This window comes from Gobius niger (assembly GCF_951799975.1).
Source record: "Gobius niger genome assembly, chromosome: 14".
Lineage (NCBI taxonomy): Eukaryota > Metazoa > Chordata > Actinopteri > Gobiiformes > Gobiidae > Gobius > Gobius niger.
This window is the reverse complement of record NC_136865.1, coordinates 16,917,368-16,939,950: the sequence shown is the minus strand read 5'-3', so window position 1 is coordinate 16,939,950 and position 22,583 is coordinate 16,917,368. Positions and strand designations below refer to the sequence as shown.

The following is a 22,583-nucleotide window of genomic DNA, read 5'->3' as shown; positions in this document are numbered from 1 at the left end:
TCAATAACAACCAAACTGAATGACGTTTTGTAAAATAAATCAATAAATATATAATAGAAAAATGTATAAATCCAGTGAAATAGGCCTGGAATGACTGTAATACCAATTCCGGCCTCTAGATGCTACTCGTGGATAAATTTATGACGAAAATCATGTCGGTTTCTCGGGATGGCGTTGCTATAAAATTACAGCCCACGGCTGCGTATGGAAAGCCTCCAACATGTGGATAGAAGTGTGAAAGAGGACAAAGCATTGTTTTCTTTAACCATGTAACCTCTGCTCAGCACAGACCCTCCAGCTTTAAATCACATGATGACACATGTATTCAATCTGATGGAAAGGGAACACTGAACTCCAGCAGTAAAACATTTCTCAAGCTTGTGTACTGTGCTTCAGCTGCTGTGCGCCTCATGTCCGTTTTTCCTCTGAGCTTGATGTTGCACTGTTTGTTTGTGCCAAAATGTCTCCCATTCCTGGATGCTTATGTCAGGAAGTCTGCCTCAGAGCATGTTCACTGGCCATTCACTCAAAAAAACAAAAACAAATGTGGTGAGCTAATTGCTTGCTTTTAGATCTTTTGGCAACACATCTTCTGATACATGTTTTTCATTTTCCATAATGTTTTGTTATAATGTTAAGTGGACTTCAGCCAAATAGGGGGATAGGCTGGTCATGTTCAGCACATAGTAAAATGGCTCATAAATTCCAAGGCATCACACCTCCCTTTCTTTAAACTCCATTCACAAAGTTGTAGTAGAAAGAGGCTGGAAAATGCAGCAAAACAGAAAAGACTAAAAGGGAGGTGCCAGACTAATTTGTGTCGTTTGTAGCCTGCCTCATCACATTTGTACCTGATTTAGGCTGCTTTACTGTTGTCTTGGGGATAGTCTCTTTGGAGATTGCAGATTTAGAGGGAAAATCATTGCTGCTGTCGCCAGTAAACAGTGATTCAGATTGGACTACGTGTAATAGAAGAGTCATTTTTTCCAAACACTTCAGGATCCACAGCACTATTGCAGCTTCACGCTCTGCTTTGCTCTGTCGCTGGAAGTAATTGACAAGGTAAGATCCTATTATGTCTTAAATTGCAATATTATGATTATATTTAGGGTATTAAGAGGACTGCTAAGAAAGTTGTCTGTGATGGTTTGTGGATATTTGCCAACTACAGTCTGCAATCTTCTCAGATGAGCCTCTCTTTATTTTACACGTCACAACTTAAATTCTTTGTTTTGTCTGAGTTTGCACATTTGTGAGGCTTAATAGGTCGTTTGGATCTCTTTCTTGAAGGTTTGTGAGATGCTTCTGGGCTCAGAGAGGGCAGCCCTGCTCTGCCTGTCCTGCTGCCTGCTCGTATCTATGGCTGAGGACATACTGTTGGCCCATGAAGATGGCTCTGGAGAAGCCAATTTTGAGGAATGGGGCTCAGGATTATCTTTTCTCCACCTGCTCCACAGTTTTCCAGCTGACAGCCCCTTTGTCACAGAAACACTCGGGAAACCAGCTAACTGCACCCAGCGCTTTGTGCTGCCCTCTGCCCCCAGTGCGTGTTGGGACAATGTAGCAGGGGCAGAGGAGTTCACCCAGTCCCGTCTGCTGATGCTGCAGAACAGAGCGGCCCTACAGGCTGTGTCTGTGTCCAGTGGAGTGGAGGAGGGAGGGCCCTCTTATGAGCTCCAGGCCAAAGAAGAGGTCCAAGGCATCCACGCAGACCACCAGAGCGCAGCGGAAACTATGCTGACAGTGGAGAAGGTGTTTGTGTCTTTGGAGGAGAAAAGGAGAGAAGGCAAAGAACAGGGAGTCCTCACAAGGTGAAGTATTCATAAATGACAAGTCACTCGTCATTAAATGTGTCTGGCCTGTAAAAAAGGTTCCACTGCCTTTATATAATTCAGCGCACAAACCTTGCATTGAGTCAAAGTCTATCTCCTTTTATAGTTGTAACAAAACTGAATTTTTGGGTTTTACACAGGCTGCTAAACTGTCAATGATGTAAAGCTTGATGTAACACCTTTGCCTTAAAAAACATAACTTAAAGAATACATTATATAACACTGATGGTTAAAGTTAAAAATGCACATTTACAAACCAGACGTTTGTGCCTTTTACAGCATGAAAAAGCATCTCATCAACACACGAACTGCCATAGACCACAGACTGGCTGCGGCGTCAATCCTGCAAAATGAGTTTACTATCCTGGAGCAGACGCTGATGAACATGCAGCTTCGAATCAACAAACTCATCCAATAACAACACAATAGGTGAATCCTTCAGCCAGATGTTTCTGACCACCAGCCTGGCTGCACATCATGGAGATGGGTCCCCGAGCGCCGGCCCACGCTGGCAGCTCACTGCTCCTACAGGTCGCCCCAGCAGCATAGAGGATGGGTCAAATGCAGAGAATGAATTTCCCTACGTGGATTAATAAAGTATACCTTAACGTTAACCTTAAATGTATTTATCTTGTCCATGTACTAATTGTGGAAAGCGCATGTTATTTTGTTTATACGTTTGAGCTATTTCATCAATAATTATCATAGCACAATGATATCGTATAGTAAGAGAAGAGAATGAGTTGATATGATGCAATTTAATCATGTTTATCTTTATAACATTTTAAATGTGGATTTTGAAGTGACTCAACAAGTTATTGTAAAATTAGTAACATCTTACAGCCACCCCAGGCAGCTTAAGAGTTTATCTAACGTTACTGTTTACAAGAACAAACTCAAAACATAGCTTTTATGATTGTTTTAATATCAAAATAAAATAGTAGATGGCTTGTTGTGATCAGTTGTTCCATGACACTTAATATTATTCACAAGTATAGCAAAGGTATCCTTTTGTAATTCATCAGTCCAGTAGCTACAATCATTTATAAATGAGTGCATTTTAACTAGAAACAGCAACAGTGTTTCAGAAATGTTTAGCAAGAGCTGACACATCTGCACGGCAGCTGTGTGTAACGAACATGATGACGCCATTTTAAAGGCTGAGTGAGAGCTGTTAACTGGTATAATGGCAATGCTACCATTGAATTTTCAATGTAAAACAAGATGGTTAATTGCCCATTTCTTTACATTTTGTTTAATATACACTGAACATCAACAATAATGTCAAGCACACAGGGATGCTTTACAGGTTTTCTGAATATCATTAACGAAACTCTAAGTAGCAAGAGTTCTTCTTAAATGTGACTATTTTTTCCTAAAAACCATGTCCCTTGATTTAATTAGACTTTTTTCTCCCCAAATGCTCTACATTTAATTTATGTTACATGTAGAACAGTATCAAAGTTACATCCATTTCAAAGGCAGGAAAGAGAGGTGTGTATATCTTACATACGATTCAAGTTTTGGATTTTAAATGTATCCACTGTCCATCTCAAAAGTCTCCATCCTCTTCTTGCATTTCCTCCAAAGACTTTAAATACTCTCGTGCCAAGATCTTCTTTGGAAGGATATCTGTTATTGATGACATATCATAAATGACAGTGATAGAAGTCGCAGTGTTTCAAGCTGAAAGTGTGTCTTACCTGTGAGGAACTGAAAAGTCTCTGTCTCCTCTGCGGTGCTGGCGAGGTCACTGTACTGCAGAGAGTTGGTCTCCTTTCCAGCGCCGTTGTTGAATGCAGACAGAGCAAGATGCTGCACAAAAAGTTCCTGTAACAACAATTCAGTCAGCCTCATGAGTGTGTGGCAAGTATGATCAAGCAATTATTTAGATAGACAAGGCATGGTGATCCAATGCACATTAAATGACAGTGCTGCCATCCAAGCAACAAGTATAAGTGTGCAACATCCCCTGTGCCTCTCTCAAGTTCATGTTCAGATTCTGAATTATATAGCCTGGATCAACTTTAATTCAGAGAGGAAGTAAAGATTCCGGATTAATTGTACTGTTGTCTTTTTCTAACTTAAACACACGTTTGCCAGAATAAACGCACTGTCTCAGCAACGAATACAGGCCTTATTTACAAATAGACCGGCATTTTGACATTATATCAATAAGGAAGCTAACTGGGTGCTAATCCCTTGTTGTGCACAGACTGCGGTTAGCATTGCTCAGTGACGCGGGGGCTTTAGCTCCAAATGTGCGGCTTCTTACTGTGGCCTTGGTGGTGAGGAACAGAGCCTCCTGGTTGATGCTCGACACATCCGGGGAGCTCTTCATGATGAGTCGGACTCTGGAGATGGGAAGGGAGATGCTTTTCTTGCCACTTGGAGATTGGTCATCCTTGTCACAACTGTTTTGAGACATCTTCATAAACCCACACGGCGCGAGGCTTTTGTTTTGAACTGTGACGCAATTCTTCTTCTACTGCTCCAACGTTCGAGACTTAAAGAGTCAGAGGCGCATTACCGCCCCCTGCTGGAGACACATAAAAAAAAGTCTTATTTGATTTTTTTTGCGTTGCGTTGGACAAAAGGTAACATTAAATTAACTCTTAATTATTCCCGCAAATAGTGCATACATTTGAACGGAAAAACATGCCACAGTGATAGCGTTTTGGACACATACAAACAGAGGTGGCGCTCTAAATATTTACACCAGTGCCTGCGATGGATGAAGAAGAGGCGGAGACCCACGAAGAAGAAGCCGGAAAAATGGCCACAGCTTATCTGTAGAAAATAAATCAATAATCATACTTACCGGTATTAATTTACCTTTATTATTTCTAGTTATACGTTGGAAAGACGAATAGCTATAGGTTATCAGGTTTTACTGTGCAGAGGCGTTTTAAATGACCTCAAGTCGCTAGTGGATCTGCACAGTGCTTTGTTTATATACCCTTCTGTCATTACTTTCTGAGAGCAAAATGCCGCTGGGGCTGAAGCCGTGTTGTGCGGTTTGCAAGACCAACTCCTCGTCAATGTGGAAAAAGGGAAACCAAGGAGAAATACTCTGCAACACGTGCACAGGGAAAAGCAATATTAGCGGGACATCAGGACCTTCCTTGTCCTCTGCAACACAACCCAGCAACGGTGGGGGGAAACAGGTATGAGGCTCTTTGTTTTCTTTCCCCCCAACTTTAAACATCATTCTGTAAGCTGCACAAAAAGGTGTCTTAGTTTGGGCTATTAGTAATGAGATGTATGCACCATAAATAGTCATCACTGTCATATTCCACCTAAATCAGTATGTGCTTTACTTTGAATAAAATATACATGTCTGTTTTCAGTCAAAGCAGGAGATTCACAGAAGGTCTGCTCGACTAAGAAGCACAAAGTATAAAGCCCCTGCATCAGAGAAGAAGGTGTCAACCAAAGGCAAAGGGAGAAGACACATATTTAAGCTGAAAAATGTAATAGTCAAATCATGGGCAAAATAGCCAATACTTAATGTAAAATAATCTCTGACTATGTTCTTCTCCCTCAGCCGATCAAAGCACCAGAATCAGTTGCCACGTTCATTACCTCTGAGTCTGTGTTCTACAAGGTATAGATTTTATTATTATTTATTATTCCAGTGTCTGTGTGCATGGTGTGTGAATGAGAGTGCGAATGCGTGAGTGGTTCCTTGATGTTTACTAGTTGAGACCGTTTACCATGTGTTCATACTGGAATAACAACTTTATTTCCTTCTGATCATGTAGGGGGTTTACTACCAGACTGGAGACGTGATTAAAGTCACCGATGAGGAGGACGGGAAGGCGTATTATGCCCAGATCCGTGGCTTTGTTCAAGATCAGTATTGTGAAAAGAGTGCTGCGCTGACATGGCTAATTCCCACTCAGGCCAGTCCAAAGGGTCAGTTTGACCCCGGGACATATATTCTTGGTAAGAAACTTTAATAATTTTTCTTTGAAACTTGTTTATTTTTGTTGGTAATGAAATGATTTGTGGTTTTCTCAGGTCCAGAGGAGGACCTGCCCAGAAAGATGGAGTACCTGGAGTTTGTGTGCCATGCACCCTCTGAGTATTTCAAATCTCGGACATCTCCATTTCCCATTATTCCCATTCGACCAGAGAAAGGCTACATCTGGACACACATAGGACCAACTCCAACTTTCTCTGTCAAAGAGCCCATCAGTGGCAGCTGCTGAAACGATTTAACATGGACTGGACCTGTTTGACAAACATTTCTTTTGTACATTTGTGTAAAAATGAAGACCGCAAAGACATTTTTTATTCTGATTAAAGGAACCTCAAGATTTGAAGTTTGATATAAAGAGCCTTAGTCAGTTTGTAGATGAAAAACAATCTGACAATTATGCAGTTGCAGTTATGAATAAACTACATGTCTTTCGAATTACATTTTTCTATTAGTTTGTCCCAATCAATATTTAACTTCAAAGATTTGCCATTTTAGAGGCTCTAGATGTTGTGATTTATTGTTTCTCTCGTTCAGTGGTTCTAAACTAGTGTGACCTCAGGACCCACCATCACCCCAGGATGACAAGACCCAAATAAGAATATTTTGCAACCCAAACTCTATCAAAACATCATGTTTTCCTACTGATTATTGTTGACTTGAGGAATAAATATGTCTATTAATAAAATGTAAAAAAATATGATGAAAAAAGCAGATCTGTCAATCTAACCACTGCTCTACAACAAAGTGCTCATTGAAAATCTGCTTTGCAGACATTTCTATGACAAAAATGGCAATGGTTGGGTGTGAGCTTTTACTATGGCAACAATAACCTTTAAGGCAAAACCATAACATGTGTAATGTGAAACCACTGGGTTTTCCACCAATGCAGGAAGTACTCTGCAGTAGGTGATCTTGTAGAGAGCGCATGCTCTTGGATCACTACCCGCTCTCCTCAGCTGAAAGTCCCTGTGAGAGAGTTAGCGCAGTCCTGTCTACCTTAGAGGTGTTCTTATGAAGTCTAACTCATAACTTGTTTTATTGGCTGGTAAACAGAATATTTATTTGAAGAACGAAGCTATGGGAAAACTCCACTCGAAACTTTGTGAGTTCACATGTCACTCTTATTCTTTATATGTGTTGAGAAATGTTTCTGATGTTTGTTTTCTGTTACACTTCAGCTTCAAAACGCAGACAAAGCCCTGAAGGTTTGGGATTAAACATTGCTTTTGTGCATTTTAATGGTGTCTTTATTACGCAAAAGTTTTCTTTTTGTAGGTGGTGTTCTTCCGTCCAGTTTACTGAAATGTCAGAGGGAGTTTGAATCCATCTCTAGCAGTAAGGAAAAGGTGAGAGAAACCTCTATAGAAGTCATTATATTATTATTATTATTATTATTATTATTATTATTATTATTATTATTATTATTATTATTATTATTATTATTATTATTATTATTATTGTTGTTGTTATACAATCATTTATGTATGTAGGTATATATTTATGTCATTATATATTCTATTTTTTCACATATATAAATATGTAAATTTGATACTAATAGTCACCATTGACAGACTGCTCACATGTTTGTTTCAATGTTTTGCACAAACTCATTTAGTCGTCTATGCATTAAGTGCCTCCAAGTCATAAACACTGAATATTTCACTAAAGAAAACAACATGTGACATGAAGGTGCTCTTAATGCTGGTCAAAATGCAGCACCAGCAGCTCCAAACCAGACTGGCTTCATCTTACTTGGGCCAGTTTTAGGATAAACACTATTTGCCCACATCACATCCAGGTAGTCGTCTATTTATTCTTCCACCCTTTTCCTCCACTGACTCTATAAAGAGACTTTGGAGTTTGAAGTGCAGCTCAGCCGCCCCCTCCGAAACAGCAGGCTCTTTATGCCCACATCTGGTACCACTTTTCCTTGGGACGGCCAGACACAGACTAAGAGAGGCTTAATAATGTAATGGATCAAAAGTAGTGGTTGTTCGATTATTTCACATGGCATTAGTTGAAATAAAGATTGAAATCACTGGAGGTGGTTTGAAAATACTTACATGTACTATACTGTACTTATGACGATCTCAAATTCTTACAGTAAGAGGAGAATTCCTGCTGCCGCCAGGTTGTTGTAAAAGCTTGTTTGGAGTTCATTAAAACTTGTTAGTGCCAGAGTTTCCTGTCATTAGATTTTCCAAACTGATGTAGTTTATATCCCATGAGAAAACGATAAAAGTAAGTTCTTGGCTCTAGATTACTGTGGGATTAAGTACATTATCCAATACAAAAGTAAAGTACCCTTTTGGTCAGCATCAAAGCGTCACAGCCGACAGAGCGTGTCAGATGAAGAGGAGGGTGTGGAGAGACTTTTGTAGATGTCGGCAAATGGCTGCATTCCTTAAGCTGCTTATCTGTCCCAGTTTCAAATTATGTTGAAATGAATATCTGAGATTTGTGGCACAAAAGAAAAAAAAAAAAGGTAAATTTTTAAGTTAAGTTGAAATGGCATCGTGACAATTGTAAAGTAGATTAGCATTAAATCCAGATCTTACACATTTCCTACACTTGACAAGCCTAAAGTGAAAGATTTGTTACATTTCCTCAACATAAGCTCTCCCTTTATTTACAGAACATGTGCAGGAATGTAAAGAGCGATAATTGTCCACTTAAGGGTAAGTAGAGTATTCATTAGTAGTAGTAGATTAGTAGATTATTTAAATTAACAGTATATTCAAGTACAAGAAATTAAAGATTTCAATCTGAGGCTGAAGCAACATTATAAGCTGGATGTACTATTGTTTGTTGTTTTCTTTGATAATAACTTCATAACTTCAAGAATAGGCCATGGTCAAATTTATTTATGAAGCACAATTAAAACAACCATCGCTGCCCAAAGTGGCGAACACACAGGCAATACAAAATTTGAACAGTTAAAAATACATTAAAGTATAAACAATAGTAATAACAGGAACCACCAAAGAAAATCGGTCCGTGAAAACCAATGGGTCTTCAAAAGAGAAAAACATTCAAAGACTGAGCTGTTTTGACGAGCTGGAGGGAAAACTCTTCCAAAGAATTCATTTCAACCCTTTTATTTTTCAAAAATATATATTTCAGTGGCGCTGCCAGGAGAGCAGGGGCTCGACACGAGTAAAACTGTACTGAACATCCATTCAGATGTAAGTGCAATTTACCTTACTTTTACCTAAAATATACTCAACTCTAATGTGATATCTTATGGTTAATTTAGGGCCAAGAGAGGAGCACATTTCCAGATGATACGGGGCAGGAGTGGCTGTTCACATTGTGCCATGAGCGCGACTCTGGCAACAAGGAGGTGAATTTCTACTTTCATAAATGTTTTATTAATGTTTCTGACTTGTTTAAGCAAAAACCTTTTTTCTGTTCAGGACATGTCCAACTTTTTGCATGGAGTGTGTAAAGCTATTGATTCCTCCCTAAGACCAGCTTCAGAAAGCGCCACAGCGTTCAAGATCAAGATCGTCCTAAGTTCCTCTGATGATCAAGTCCCGCAAACTGGTAAATGACAGACTCCAAGATACATAAGATACATTTTACTCAGGTTATATTGGCTTCTGTAGTGAATAAAACCGAGGCACAGGCGATTCAAAAGTGTGACAATTTTGTCCAGTAACTTTACTTCGTTGTAGAATGTTACTTCAGAAAACAATTTAATGGCCATATTTTTAAAATTTTATTCAGACAAGAAGCACAGTCCATCTGAGGAGACAGGACGGCCAGTGAGAAGACTCTATTGTGCAGGAGAAAACATTGAGCGGAGAAACCACTATCTGGATTTAGCCGGGATTGAAAACTTTGACTCAAAGTTTGACAATGAAGGCAAGTCTACACAGGCGCTGATAAACCACCATAAAATACCCAAAGTGTTAAAACGAATCTTTTTTTTACAGAATACACCTCTCAGAAGCCTCTTTCTCCACATCAGCACCATCCTGTGGTGACAAGTGATAACTGCACCCACCCACAGACTTCTCCATCTTTTCCTGTTTTAAACTCCCTGAAAACAAAACCGGTCTGGAAAGAGGAAAAGTCCAGTCGATTGCATGGGTCGCGTCCTGCGTCTCAGTGTCCTCCCTCCCAGTGTCCTCCCTCCCACTTCAAACACACTGTGAACGGCCCTGTTCATCGCTCCCACAGCAAAAGGCTGCGACTTCAAGATCACGCCTCACCTCGGCGACCACAGTGCTGCTATGGCCATGCGGGCAGAGACAGTGATGTTTTATCCCAAATTCACCTGCGCCCATGTTCTCCTTTAGTGAGACACCACCATCTGCATGAACACCACCATCATCATCACCACCACCATCACCACGCTGCATGAAGAGACCCTGAAAACACAACCACATCCATTATTGACAACAAAGGCCATACGAGGTAAGGATTTAACCACTTTATTTACTCTATGAGGGATGCAACAATTCACTTAAGTCACGATTCGATATGTATTGTGATATGAGGGTCATGATTTTGATTCAACACATTTAAACTGCAGGGTTGCAAACTGAGGAGAGAGAAACGATCAAACTCCCTCTCCTCCTGATTGGAACTGACCAGCCGATTCACAGGAAAGTTCAATATTACCAAATAATAGTCAATTTGCAAAATATTGAACGTATAGATTACTTTTTAAATGTTTTATTTTTATATAACAGAATTACACGATCTGCTGTACTGCATCCAAATACATTCTCGTCCAAAATTGACTTTGCATAACTTCAAATCATAACAACGCCGCCCAAGAAGTGACTTCCTGTTTCGATCCAGCACGCCAAAATAAAAGCACACAGCTCGTCTCATTGATTAGTTCAGCAACAACATTACAAGAATATAATTAAACACACACATTTTAAGTCTGTCTGTTAATAGAAAGTTGATCAAATTAATAAAATGGTGCTTTTATTTCACAGAATCACATGCTTAGCTCCTATAGACCTTTAAAAAGAGACACATCTGAAAATACTTCTACGATCTTTCATCGATTCTAGTATTGAGAATTGTTGCATCCCTATAGCCTTTGAACGGTGGCCACATTTTAAGCAAGTAAACAAGTAGCACATGTCCTATTTATGTGATTATTCCTGTCTGTTATTTGGCATTGATCTATTCCTGAGCAGAAAGTATTGTCGTCTTGTCTCTCTTGTTCCTAGCGCTGTCCTCACAATGGAGTGACATGAATAGTGATAGATCTTCCGCTGAAGCTTGGATGTTGCTCAAGCTTAACGCTCTGTGAAAACTGCAAATAGATACTGGACCGGGGCGAGGGACGTGAGACAGCTGCTTCTTTAAATAGCCCTGTAGCCTGTTACTGAACCACGCAACCTGTGCCTTATCACAGCGAGCCGGGTACACTACAAGTGCAGAGCGTACAGACAGACAGACAGGCAGACGGACAATAACAAGGAAGACTCTGCTGAGAACTGCTGACAAAAGCTCATCGGTTCCTCAGGGATTGAGCCCCGCAACCATGAAGTCTCTGCGTTTCCTTGCCGCGGAGGGTTTCATAAACAGTGGCCCGGCGGCTTTGGAGAGCCTCACGTGTGTCTCTTTTAACATGTATCCTCTTCTGTTTAAAGCATGCTATCTTCATGAACAGGCTGAGCTGCTGCACGCTTTAGTGCAGACCTGGCCTCTGCCCGAACTCAACCTGCAAAGACTTCTGGGGAAAACTTCAGACTGTCCGATGGACCTCACCTCCAGCACCTGCCGCCGATGTGTAGAGGCTCTAATAACTGGTCTCAAGGTACCAAAAACAATCTGATTACAACTTGTTCATGTAGTGTTTCTCAAACTGTGGCAATTCTACTCTTTGCATAATTCAGAGACAAATGTGTGACTATTTTTATTTGTAATTTTACCAACAAAAAATAGGTCTTTACAAAACCTCTATGTTTGACAAAATTCCCCCATCTTTATCCCTCAACTTTACAGTGTCTTTGGGTATTTTGAAAGACGCTTTTTAATGAAATGTATTGTTATTAAGGTATTGCAAAATATTAATCTGCAGCCTCACCAGAAATGTTTTAACCTCTTACTCTCAAGTTTATCTTTACCCAAATCTAGAAGCTTCTGGACTGGAGTTTACAGTCTATAGGCCAGAGTAATGCCTCACACTTTTTTATTGTGTCGTCGCCACATTTTTGTCACATTTTGGAAGCATTTTTGTTGTGTTTTCGTCTCTTTTTGTCTTGTTTTTGTAGGTTTTTTATTGTTACCTTCTTCATCATTTTTTCCTTGCTTTTTTACTCTTTTTTGTTGTATTTTTGTCAATTTTGTCACTTTCTTTTTGTATTATTGTTGCTTTTCCGGCATTCTTTTGTGGCTCTTTTTTTTGTTGCTTCTTTGTCACTTTTTGTGTTGGTATTTTCATCCTCGTTTTTGCCACTATTTTGATGCTTTGTTTGTTGTTTGTTGTTTATATTTGGGAAAAGCCAAACTGGAGAAAATGGGCTTGGTTCATCAGGTGGGGGTTAAGAGGTGATCGAGTGGGTTTAGATCTACTCTGAGAGCTAACTTCTTTCTGAGTTGATACTTGCCATCAGTTTGAGAACCACTGTGTTAAAGCATAACTGTTATACAAGTTAAGAAGACTTTTACAACTGAGATGCATTAAGTTGCAATGTTTCCTTTAGGATTATGTGCTGTGTCCTCCAAAAACATACGCAAAAACCCTTCACAGAGTGGACCTGACTGCTTTGAAGGATGTTGAGCACCAGGTTTGTCCTTGCAAGACGACTTTGGGCCGATGGGGGAGGACACTGCTGCTCACTCAGATGTGCTACGAGACTTTGGTGGCCATGCAAGACAGCAGCGTTTGTTACACTGCCTTTGAAACCTTCATCGATATCCATTTTAACGGTTTTGTCACGGGTCGCAACCACGAGCCAGTAGCACAGGCCTTGCTCCTCCATCGTTGCTGTCCTCTAAAGCTTCACTTTGACGGGTTTAGAGCGGACACCCTCGCTCTTAAGCACCTGTTTTATGTTCTTCGACTAGCAGAGCCTGAGTGCATGACGAAACTTGAAGTGGTACATAATGTTCCCCTGGAGGCCTCGCACCTAGAGGTGCTACTGTCCAGGGTAGAGTTTCCCAAAATGCAGTCGCTGACCCTTCCGGCCGGAGCGTTTGACGTGAGAAGGTGCTTAGACGATGCAGACCTTTTGGACACTATTGGGAAACTCCTGTCCAAGCTGGATCGGCTGACTGAGCTGTACCTGGGATTCTCCACTCTCACAGGACACCTACGCAGGCTACTCAAGTGAGTACCACACCAGTCACTATACTGTAGTACCTGTAAAGGGTTGGGTATTGTATTGCATTTGTGTATTTGTTATTTATTTATTTAAATATTTAGTCTTTTTTCTGTGAAGGGTTCTAGACATGCACAAGTTTCTGTGAACATTTGAAGGCTGAGAATCCACTGATCCAGACTTTATCGGGGACAGGAGCTGGGATTGAGGAAGTGCGAGAGACTCCTTTTATGTTTCCAAACTGGTTTAAACTATTGGATCTGGTGACAATATGAGTTGAGCTATTTGTGCTTTCTGATGGGATAATTGTCCAGAGACACTGACGTAATATTTATGAAATTTACAATGTATAAAACACTACTTTACATACCCAAAGGTGGAAAACAAAAGTTTGTATTTTTTTTTTTTTCATCAAAAATACAACATTTTTTCAGTCTTTTCAGTCTGTGGTTTGCTAACTGCAGCTATTCAAATTGCGATTTAATTCAATGCAATTAATTGTGCTGTCCTACTGTAGTTTGTTGTTTTAAATTGCGCATAGAAATGGTTTTAGATAAATAAATACGTAATAAACTAACATTTCTTGTGCATGAAATTGGAAAGCTAATAATTATACTAAGTTTGCTTTATTTTCAATTCTATCTCATGTTAAGCACAGACAAATCAAACTGAAATTGTCTTGCTCTTAAATGTTGGTGCAAAAAAGAGCTAAGAACTATATGAAATACATACCATATATACACAATAGGGGGTGGCAGAGGGAGTGTCATTTGCATCACTACTTTTCAGGAGTCATAATATGTGCCCTTGTTTGCTCCATGTAAAATTAGCTCTGAAAGACACCTTCAAAGACATTCACTGCATTCCGTGTCTTCAAAATCATTACGGCGTTTACACAAGGATCACTTTAATCCACACAGTCATGCATTGATACTTTGCGGCTTCTGGTCAACACTGTGTGGCATCATGATGTTTCAACTGCTGACATTAAGCCAACTTGAGGACAAACAGCTGCTTGTTAACCTGACAAAGAGGTGCTGGGTCAAATGCGAATATCAGACCACAAACAACACGCACTCCCTTATTACTCAGTTACATTATAGTTCAGTCTCAGGTAATGGCCATATTACCTGAGCGAGACACTGCAGGTGAATAAGTACATTTGCATATTTCGATTTGAACATGAAGATATTTTATATGAAAATGTATATGTAAAAAAAAAAAGGAAAATTAGCACATACTGAGGAACTAAAATAAATAAAAACATGTTTAATTAGTTGATAAAATAGATCATATTTGGAGGATTTATCTTTTTTCTGAAGGGGAAATCCAATCCACTTTATTTACACATTTTATAAACAAGTGCTTCCAAAGTGCTGCACATGAAATCGGCAGTTTAGGAAGAAAAAATGAATAAATATGATAAAATCAAGTGAAATCAAATTTAAAATAAACCACCTGCAAAATAGTTAAGTGGCAATTTTGGGGTATTAACCTTTATAATTACAACTGTTTCAACATTGTCTCTCTTTTGCTTTTTCCAGCCCACTTAATACACCGCTGAAATGCCTGGAATTGGCAAACTGCAGCTTAAGCCGTGTGGACATGACTTACTTGTCCAACAGCCTCCACAGTGAGAGTTTAACCCGCTTGGACATCAGTGGACATGTCATCTTTGTGCGTTTCCCCACATCCTTCCACAAACTGCTGAGCCGCTGTTCAAAAACTCTCATCAGTCTGACAGTCGAAGAGTGCGGCATAGAAGATGAGCACGTGGATGCGTTTACGAGCGCCCTCACGTGCTGTCCGAACTTGGAGGAGCTTAAGTTTCTTGGCAATCCTTTGACAGGCACGGCTCTGCGACGATTATTCTCTGTCCTGTCTGCAGGTTTTCCGAAGTTGAGGTATCTGGAGTTGCCTGTCCCCCGTGAATGTTACCCCATCGGTGTCACATACCCCCTTGATGATTCAGTCCTGATACAGCACAACAAGGAACTGTTTCAAGTGGTTAGGGGGCAGCTCATGGGGATTCTTGACGGTGCAGGGAAAGGCGGGGTAGAGGTGTGCACTCCACTTTTGGGAGCTTTTGATGCTGACATTAACGAAACCAGAAATGAATTAGGGGTATCTATGTTAAAATCAGTCAACACAGTTATTGGGACATTTATTGGCACCATACATGACATAGACACTAGGAGATCACATACAAGTAATTAAGTGGTCTTAAGTGGTCTCCATAGCGTCGGCAGGGTAGAAACATGTTCATTAATGATCATTACTGATAATATAGTTTTGTAATATAATCCCAATATATATTTTTTGTACTGCTGTAACTCACAACACCCCTCCTTAAAGCCACAATGCGGACCATTTCACTTGGCTACATAATATGTTAATGCAGTTCTTCTTTTATGTTGCCAAAAAACACTCCTAACTTTTTAAAAACAAATTATGTGACACTGAGCAGAAGCTGATTTTTGAGGTTTTACAAATCGAGATGTAAGATTTAAGCAAAAACGACACACTTGGCTAATTTCTCAGTAAAAGGTTTGAGTTTGACAGTATTTTAGCCTCATTTTGAACAAAACACTCTGCCATTGACTAAGTTTAGTTGACCACTTTGTAAAGAATATTGGCAGGATCCTTGAGGTAGGGTGTACTCCGAGCGTAAATGAATGACTAGAGTACGTGAGACAAAAATGGTTAGGAAGCACTGATCAGAAATCATGGCCGTGCTGCAATTATGGGTTTTGGGTAGAGTGAGAGAGTGGTGTTTGCCTGCTAATACCTGGCAACAACGTTTTGACTTGTATGAGTTTTGTTGCCATTCTGTAGACACAACCTGGAATGTTCCACAGTGTGGCTTTAAATTAGCTGTAAAAGGTTCTGTTACCCTTTTCACCTCATTAAAAGCTTGATTTTTAACAGCACATGCATAATTGTTTATTCTCAAACACTGTTTTGTGCACAATAAAAACTTTCCTACACAAATGAAGTGCCCTTTTTAAAATATTCTATTTAATTGACAGTTTAATAGATAATGTTACAGAAATATTACAATGGATCAGTGAATCAAGATGAGGGATAACATTGGTTTAAGGTATATTCTATTTTTTCATCCATTCTTCCATCTCTTTCCTTTCGCGGATGACCTCTTCCAAGTACGGGGTCAGATAAGGAACATCCTAAAGAGGAAATTAAGATAAAGTATGAATGTACGCTTTACTAAACATTGACTTGATGCCACAGTGACAATGTGAACAGACACATACCTCTTCGTATTTTGTCCATTGGCTCTTGGGCAGGATCTGCTGTTTCATAGACAGATCCAAGGCTCTCTTGACCCTGAACATCCTGTCATTGTACACATCCTCTGGAAGTCTCCGAATAGCCTCCTGCACGTCTCCATCCTCGTGGATAATATCGTCGCGCATTAGGCCTAATAAAAAAGACATTGCTATAACCACTGAGATTATGGGTAGATGAGGTAAATCATGTATGTAAGAGAGCATGTAACATACCCACTTTGTTAAAGCCAGACATGCTATAGTACCATTTTCGTAAACCCAGCAGGAGTCTACCTGATGCTGCTGGGGGGGAAAAAACATTAAAATGATAAATTTATAATTATAAACGTTGCACCTTTTTAGAGTATATACCATATTAGATCCACATCGTTAGTATTAAACGTTTTATGGCATTACGTCAATTACGTCAATATAGCTGTTAGCATCAGCTAGCACAGGGACACCAAAGGACATATCCAAGTTGAACGTGGAAACATAAGTAATCAGGTGGAAATCGTCATGGCAACTGCTCTAGATCATGCACTAATAATCTATGCTCGATAATTAATGGCCAAAGGAGGCTTTAAGGCATGTTATAACACGAAAATCTAAAGAGGCGACCATCACTTACCTGGTGCCCGAGCCGCCATGTTGTACTGTGAAAGCTACTGCCGCAGTGGATTGTGGGTAAGGAAAGTCATAAACAGGAAATTGCGCAATACAATCATGGATCAATAAATGCACATTTTCATCAATGAAACTATATAGATTTTCATATGCACAAAGATGCCTGTTTCAATTTTACATTTAACCGCATAACGCCCGCCTGAACCGAGCACATTTTCTCCAGTTCGACTTTAACCAAATCTGAAAGCTTCTTGAAAAAGGCATCAAAATAGTGACAAGAACGAGACGTAAATAAGGATGATAACACAGCAAAAAAACATCAAAAATGTGAGAAAAATGCAACAAAAAAGCGTTAAAACAAGCGACAATACAAGGAAAAATCTGTTTTGTAGGTCTTAGCTTTCAAATGAGGCGTTACACTGGCCTGTAAGATGTAAGCTCCAGTCGAGAAGCTTTTAGATTTGGGTAAAGTCAAAACGGAGAAAATGCACTCGGTTAGGGCGGGAGTTAAAGGAACAGGCCACCACTTTTTTACATACTGAAATCGAAATATGTTCTTGCCTGAGCTTAGACGGGTTGATGTGTACCTGTCTGGTCGTTTTGCGTGCCCTCAATCACGCAAAACGACCAAAGATGTTGTTAGCATTTGGCCTCTCCCAATGTATTCCTATAGCACCAAACGGGGGTGAAGTTGGAAGCGACCACGCTCTTCCACAGACACGCACAAAGACCAGACAGGTACACATCAACTCGTCTAAGCTCAGGTAAGAACATATCTCAGTATGGAAGAACTGTGTGCCCTCAGTCACACAATAAGATCAAAGATGTTGTTCGCATTTGGCCTCTCCCAGTATATTCCTATAGCTCCTATAGCTATAGGGTGAAGTTAGAAGTGATCAAGCTCTTCAACTCGTCTAAGCTCAGGTAAGAACATATCTCAGTATGGAAAACGGTGGACTGTTCCTTTAAGAGGTTAAATAAAAACGGCCTCATGTACCTGATTATAGTTTATACTAGCTGAGACCCGGCCTTCGGCCGGGCCTCGCTAGTCTCCACATTTGATATTCTGAGATTATGAGTGATTACAAAGAAATGTCCAACCCGTCACACAGTTCAGCTGTAGACCAGTGGTTCCCAACCCATTCCAAAAACTATGGCCACGACAAATGTTTAAAATAATGAAGGCAAAAAATAATTTCAAACAAACAGCAATTGGAGAGTTTGATGCACCCGTACTCCTTTCTTATTAACTACAACGACAATATGCTATGTTATATGCTAAACTCAGGGAATAGAATTCAAGAGACAGTGGAATAATTATGGATAAATATTAGGGGTTCAGCTCTAACGGTTTGGTTCACGGTGCAGGACCCGTGGTTTGGTGCATCACGGTAGTGTACAAAAAGAAAAATAATGAGTAGGTTTTGAACTGAAATAGCCTAATGATCGTTGTTAGACAGTATTTATAACCTTACAATAAAATTGGCAATGCTTTCAAAGCTGCTTTAGAATGAAATGTACCTCTGGGCTCACAATACGTGAGAGCAAAATAGAAAACAAATGGTACAGCAGCAAAGTAAAAAAAAAGAAAAAAAACTACGCAGTGCAGGCCATGCGCTCGTTAAGTAGTAGTTTCATTTTCGCTTTCACTCACACGGAGGAGAAATCAGTCGGAGCAGCGCGTTTGATTAGAGGCTGCAGTTTAGGGTGAGTGACGATGGCACACAGCGGCCTGTTTGGATGCGCGCGCGCACACACATACACGCCTGCGCACGCACACACACGCACACACACACGCACGCACGCGCACACAGCCCTGTTTGGATGCACGCGCGCACACATACACGCACGGCCGCTCACACGCGCACACACACAAACGCGCGCGCACACACACAGCGCCCAGGTTGAAGGCGCGCACACGCACGGCAGTCAGATCTCGTGCACTCGCGTATTTGTGACGGTGGGTTGTCCTCGGACAGCAGCACCGCAGCACCGCGGCTTTCTGGTGTTCCCAAACGGTCTCCCATCCCAGTCCTAACCAGGCCCGTCCCTGCTTAGCTTCAAAGTCGGTATGGGAAATAAACATGGCGGCGCCCAGGCGGCGGCCATTGAGATAGCGTTTTCTATAATAGATTATAAAATAAAACATAATTTAATGTATGACAACTCACTGCCTGTTGGGGTTATTCTTCAGTTTATTGTGTATTTTAGAGTCAAACACTGGGCAACATTGAACACTGAAACATTGTATGGAGATATATTGTAAAGATTTCAGAGTTTGAGATAGCTGTCAAAAACCAAGGACCATTATCCCTCATAACATACATACAACATACTATTGAAAGATCATAAGGTTTTTTGAAACAAATAGAAATCTTCTAATTTAGCAGAGGCCAGTTCAGAACAAAATGCCTCATTGGGCAAAGAAACCAGGAGATCAAGGGCAATGTAGTTTGGCTGTGCAGGATCATACTGAGCTTTTCCCAAATATTCAAGGAACAGATGTCGCTCCCTGACACGCAAGTACTTTGTATTCAGAACCTGTAAAAAAGTATGCATACTTAATACAATTTCAAATATCATATTGGACAGAAAAGCAAATCAATCAATAAAAACAGGCTCACAATTTACCTGAGGAAACTTGGCAATCATGTGATGGGGCACCTTCATAGTATTATGGAGCAGGTCAAATATTTGTGTTAGCTTCTTCTTATTTGCCGTTAGCACTTTTGGGACGGCCAGGACTATGTGTTGAATCTCATTCTTTTTAAAGCCAAGTTCTATTTCACAAACCTGAGAATGTGCACAATATGCAAAGGTTGACAAATACAGTAAATAATCAGTAAAATAACCGTTGAATTCATTTTTTATATCAACTTCTAACAAAATACCTTCAGATTTTCCTTCACAGGTTCCAAACTACAACACAACAATCGGGGTAGGCGGGATAAAATATTGACTGTCTGAAAAAGATTTTCAAGCAAGATTTTGACATTGTTTAAACATTTTACTGTTACAATGTTAAATGTTTGGCTTATTACATTGGCAACACTAAGGTTGAGCTGCTGCTGATAGAAACCCAGTCTGTTGTCGAGCCTCTTCACACTGAAGTTGAGTAGATACGGTGCCCGAGCCACCATAGACGCCACTGTCTCTGTACTGAACTTCTTGGATACCAGATAGTTCACTCTTTAGTGGAATATTAAAACAAAACAAATCAAGCATCAGCATTTGAATTTTGTTGTAACAAATAGTCATTGTACCTTGTTTCCAAGTTTTCTAGACTCTCAGTAATAATGAATGGATTGTAGGAGATGATGTAGCCAAAGCGAGACTCCTCAACCCCAATGTCTTTCAAAAACAGCAGCTTTGGTGCAACATCTGTCTCAAAATCAAGTCTCAGAAGCATAGAGCCCACATTGGGCCTCTGTTCCAGTTTCCAAAGATTGACACCTGGGAAAAACAAAGCATAATCATTAACAAATAAACCATGCTAATAATCTTTGTGGAGGGTAAAGAAAAGAGAGATGAAGACAAACTGAGAACATTTTATTACCGAGCTGGACCAGCTTACTCAGTGTCTCAGATCTATCAACATAGTCTCTGAGTGAAGTCGATGATGGAGGTAAAGCTACAGGAATAGATATAGAGACAGCTTCTTCATCATCAATTTCCTCTAGCACTGAGGGCTCAACATTAGCCTCTAGATCTGAAAATGATATGCAAGATTAAAACTACAAGCAAAAAAAGAATAATATTATCAAACTACAGCGTTCTTTATACCTATTAACTGTGCCTTTTCAGTGGCTGATAATATGGGGCTTTTATCAATTACAAACTCTGTTGCCGTCAGGGCTTCCACATGTTTGGCAGAGCTGTAATGGCACATTTGCATGTGTCTTGTCCCTCTTCGGTTTCCACCGGGTGACCAGACAGCATGAGTGGCCACACTGATAACTCTTGTACAGCTTCGTGTTGGATTGGTAAAAGCCTGTGTAGAAATCCTTGGGCCAAGAAGATTCCTGCATCTCAGACACAACTGCACATAGACTGAAGTCATTTGGAACCTGAGATAAAGGACACATAATTGACGTTGCAAATTAAATGTAAGCGAAATGTAAGCGAAAAAATCATCATTAAAATGATGATTTTTTTTTTTCTGTTATTGGAATAAAAATTGTTTTGTCCACATGGTAAAAGCAGACATTTATCAAAAAAAAATACTGGTTTTAAAGCCTTTTAAACAGTCCTAAAATGTCAGGCTAGTAGGCTTTTTTTTTTCTTTTCTTTTTTACAGTGAAATGACAGTTTTCCTCCCTGAAAGTTGTGAAACCTGGTTCAAACAAATGTTGATGTTGTAAATGCTTTAGGAAAGTTTGAGATGAGTTTGGACCAGAAAATAGCAATTTGAAATTTGAGTGACCCTGTTTCTTTGTGCTCAGGTGTAGCTCCTTTAATAATAATGATACACTTGTATTGCGCTTTACAAGCATCATTATTGGTAAATGGACTCAACTTATATAGCGCTTTTCTACCTTTATCAGTCCCAAAGCGCTTTACCCATTCACTCTCTCATTCATACAACAGTGTACGCAGACACTGGAGGCAAGTAGGGTGAAGTGTCTTGCCCAAGGACACAACAACAGTGTGCATTTGCGGGAGTTCATTCACGCCATACTCGGTGGTGGTAAGCCACTGTTGTAGCCACAGCTGCCCTGGGGTAGACTGACTGACCAGCAATACATGACATTAATTCATACAATCCCATCATCTTAACAAAAACGTCCTTGTTACTTGCACTATTTGAAGGCTATGCTTCAAGATACTGAAATATGTAAGCTACCTTTAGTAGCCTTTAGCTCTACTTCTGAAATGAGGTCAAAACTTGTGCTATGACAGCAAAGTGTCCATTGAAGCAAATATAACTGCAACAAAACCTTTAGACAGTAAAACGACCAACCGTTCACGTTACTCTAATCGTTGACAGAAAAGACTCCGTACAATGTCAACAACCACTGACTTCACGTGCAAATCCGGAAGAAGACTGAAAATGTAGGCTAGCACGTTCGCTTCTTCACACCAGTAGCTCCCCCTAGTGGATTAGAGACTAGATTATATCCTTCGTTTCCTTCATGATTTTAATTGTGATTGTTGTGATAATGATTATTAACCAGTTAATTAATAATCTGTTCCAGCCATTTGCACTGCTTTATTGCACTGTGGCATGTCTGCACTCATACCTGCTGTAGCCTACATCTGGAAATCCATCCAAGCTGTTCTGTGTTAATTTGTTATTTTATCATATTTTTTTTTTATATTCATCTATTTTTATGCATGCCCTTACAGATCTAGAGTTTTGAAGTTTTTATAGCTTACTTTTTATCTCCTCCATGTTTTTTATGTTTCATGTTGCACAGTTGCACCGAAGAAAATTCCCAGTTTGTGACCCTGTTCGCTGACAATGGCAATAATCTATTATTCGATTATTATTATCAACCACAATTTTGGCAGACTGTTTTGGATTGTGTATAGCCCAAAAACTCACAAAAAAAATTGC

General features: G+C 40.0%; 7 protein-coding genes across 7 annotated transcripts; 4 read left to right on the top strand and 3 right to left on the bottom strand.

Annotated features, from left to right (window-relative positions):
* The first annotated feature begins 717 nt into the window (after positions 1-717).
* Positions 718-2,447, top strand: LOC306974250 (uncharacterized protein). The gene is made up of 3 exons (XM_079571425.1): positions 718-1,062; positions 1,291-1,811; positions 2,112-2,447. The coding sequence occupies exons 2-3, from the start codon at positions 1,300-1,302 to the stop codon at positions 2,248-2,250; spliced, it is 651 nt and encodes a 216-aa protein (XP_079427551.1). The 5' UTR covers positions 718-1,062; positions 1,291-1,299; the 3' UTR covers positions 2,251-2,447.
* A 163-nt stretch (positions 2,448-2,610) lies between these two features.
* Positions 2,611-4,325, bottom strand: chrac1 (chromatin accessibility complex subunit 1). Its single transcript, XM_079571387.1, has 3 exons — positions 4,108-4,325; positions 3,536-3,662; positions 2,611-3,464 (listed from the first exon to the last, which is right to left on the bottom strand). Exons 1-3 carry the CDS (start codon positions 4,264-4,266, stop codon positions 3,385-3,387), a joined length of 366 nt encoding a protein of 121 aa, XP_079427513.1. The 5' UTR covers positions 4,267-4,325; the 3' UTR covers positions 2,611-3,384.
* A 314-nt stretch (positions 4,326-4,639) lies between these two features.
* Positions 4,640-6,478, top strand: gatad1 (GATA zinc finger domain containing 1). The gene is made up of 5 exons (XM_079571156.1): positions 4,640-4,999; positions 5,183-5,305; positions 5,380-5,439; positions 5,597-5,780; positions 5,856-6,478. Exons 1-5 carry the CDS (start codon positions 4,820-4,822, stop codon positions 6,044-6,046), a joined length of 738 nt encoding a protein of 245 aa, XP_079427282.1. The 5' UTR covers positions 4,640-4,819; the 3' UTR covers positions 6,047-6,478.
* A 116-nt stretch (positions 6,479-6,594) lies between these two features.
* Positions 6,595-10,186, top strand: LOC306973468 (protein naked cuticle homolog 2; the record flags this gene model as incomplete). The annotated part of the gene is made up of 8 exons (XM_079570392.1): positions 6,595-7,022; positions 7,093-7,163; positions 8,453-8,495; positions 8,941-9,002; positions 9,074-9,160; positions 9,234-9,363; positions 9,547-9,684; positions 9,756-10,186. The coding sequence occupies exons 1-8, from the start codon at positions 6,962-6,964 to the stop codon at positions 10,184-10,186; spliced, it is 1,023 nt and encodes a 340-aa protein (XP_079426518.1). The 5' UTR covers positions 6,595-6,961.
* Positions 10,187-10,785: 599 nt separating this feature from the next.
* Positions 10,786-15,425, top strand: lrrc14b (leucine rich repeat containing 14B). Its single transcript, XM_079570746.1, has 3 exons — positions 10,786-11,605; positions 12,495-13,120; positions 14,657-15,425. Exons 1-3 carry the CDS (start codon positions 11,330-11,332, stop codon positions 15,327-15,329), a joined length of 1,575 nt encoding a protein of 524 aa, XP_079426872.1. The 5' UTR covers positions 10,786-11,329; the 3' UTR covers positions 15,330-15,425.
* Positions 15,426-16,097: 672 nt separating this feature from the next.
* Positions 16,098-17,049, bottom strand: uqcrb (ubiquinol-cytochrome c reductase binding protein; the record flags this gene model as incomplete). Its single annotated transcript, XM_079570391.1, has 4 exons — positions 16,098-16,297; positions 16,385-16,551; positions 16,634-16,714; positions 17,031-17,049. The coding sequence occupies 4 exons, from the start codon at positions 17,047-17,049 to the stop codon at positions 16,220-16,222; spliced, it is 345 nt and encodes a 114-aa protein (XP_079426517.1). The 3' UTR covers positions 16,098-16,219.
* Positions 17,050-19,304: 2,255 nt separating this feature from the next.
* On the bottom strand, positions 19,305-22,071 carry mterf3 (mitochondrial transcription termination factor 3). The gene is made up of 8 exons (XM_079571116.1): positions 21,987-22,071; positions 20,810-21,093; positions 20,583-20,735; positions 20,290-20,479; positions 20,068-20,215; positions 19,918-19,989; positions 19,658-19,819; positions 19,305-19,567 (listed from the first exon to the last, which is right to left on the bottom strand). Exons 2-8 carry the CDS (start codon positions 21,084-21,086, stop codon positions 19,373-19,375), a joined length of 1,197 nt encoding a protein of 398 aa, XP_079427242.1. The 5' UTR covers positions 21,087-21,093; positions 21,987-22,071; the 3' UTR covers positions 19,305-19,372.
* Positions 22,072-22,583: the final 512 nt, after the last annotated feature.

What these genes read in the sequence shown, in the direction of transcription:
- LOC306974250 (XM_079571425.1), top strand. Translation starts at nt 1,300, where the DNA reads ATGCTTCTGGGCTCAGAGAGGGCAGCCCTGCTCTGCCTGTCCTGCTGC. An exon ending in GAACAGGGAGTCCTCACAAG is followed by an intron (nt 1,812 to 2,111) that starts GTGAAGTATTCA and finishes TGCCTTTTACAG; the next exon opens with CATGAAAAAGCATCTCATCA.
- chrac1 (XM_079571387.1), bottom strand. Translation starts at nt 4,266, where the DNA reads ATGAAGATGTCTCAAAACAGTTGTGACAAGGATGACCAATCTCCAAGT. An exon ending in TCCTCACCACCAAGGCCACA is followed by an intron (nt 3,663 to 4,107) that starts GTAAGAAGCCGC and finishes TTGTTGTTACAG; the next exon opens with GAACTTTTTGTGCAGCATCT. An exon ending in GACTTTTCAGTTCCTCACAG is followed by an intron (nt 3,465 to 3,535) that starts GTAAGACACACT and finishes CATCAATAACAG; the next exon opens with ATATCCTTCCAAAGAAGATC.
- gatad1 (XM_079571156.1), top strand. Translation starts at nt 4,820, where the DNA reads ATGCCGCTGGGGCTGAAGCCGTGTTGTGCGGTTTGCAAGACCAACTCC. An exon ending in GCAACGGTGGGGGGAAACAG is followed by an intron (nt 5,000 to 5,182) that starts GTATGAGGCTCT and finishes GTCTGTTTTCAG; the next exon opens with TCAAAGCAGGAGATTCACAG. An exon ending in CTGAGTCTGTGTTCTACAAG is followed by an intron (nt 5,440 to 5,596) that starts GTATAGATTTTA and finishes CTGATCATGTAG; the next exon opens with GGGGTTTACTACCAGACTGG.
- lrrc14b (XM_079570746.1), top strand. Translation starts at nt 11,330, where the DNA reads ATGAAGTCTCTGCGTTTCCTTGCCGCGGAGGGTTTCATAAACAGTGGC. An exon ending in CTCTAATAACTGGTCTCAAG is followed by an intron (nt 11,606 to 12,494) that starts GTACCAAAAACA and finishes TGTTTCCTTTAG; the next exon opens with GATTATGTGCTGTGTCCTCC. An exon ending in CACCTACGCAGGCTACTCAA is followed by an intron (nt 13,121 to 14,656) that starts GTGAGTACCACA and finishes TGCTTTTTCCAG; the next exon opens with CCCACTTAATACACCGCTGA.
- mterf3 (XM_079571116.1), bottom strand. Translation starts at nt 21,086, where the DNA reads ATGACTTCAGTCTATGTGCAGTTGTGTCTGAGATGCAGGAATCTTCTT. An exon ending in TGAAAAGGCACAGTTAATAG is followed by an intron (nt 20,736 to 20,809) that starts GTATAAAGAACG and finishes TATCATTTTCAG; the next exon opens with ATCTAGAGGCTAATGTTGAG. An exon ending in GAGTAAGCTGGTCCAGCTCG is followed by an intron (nt 20,480 to 20,582) that starts GTAATAAAATGT and finishes TGTTTTTCCCAG; the next exon opens with GTGTCAATCTTTGGAAACTG.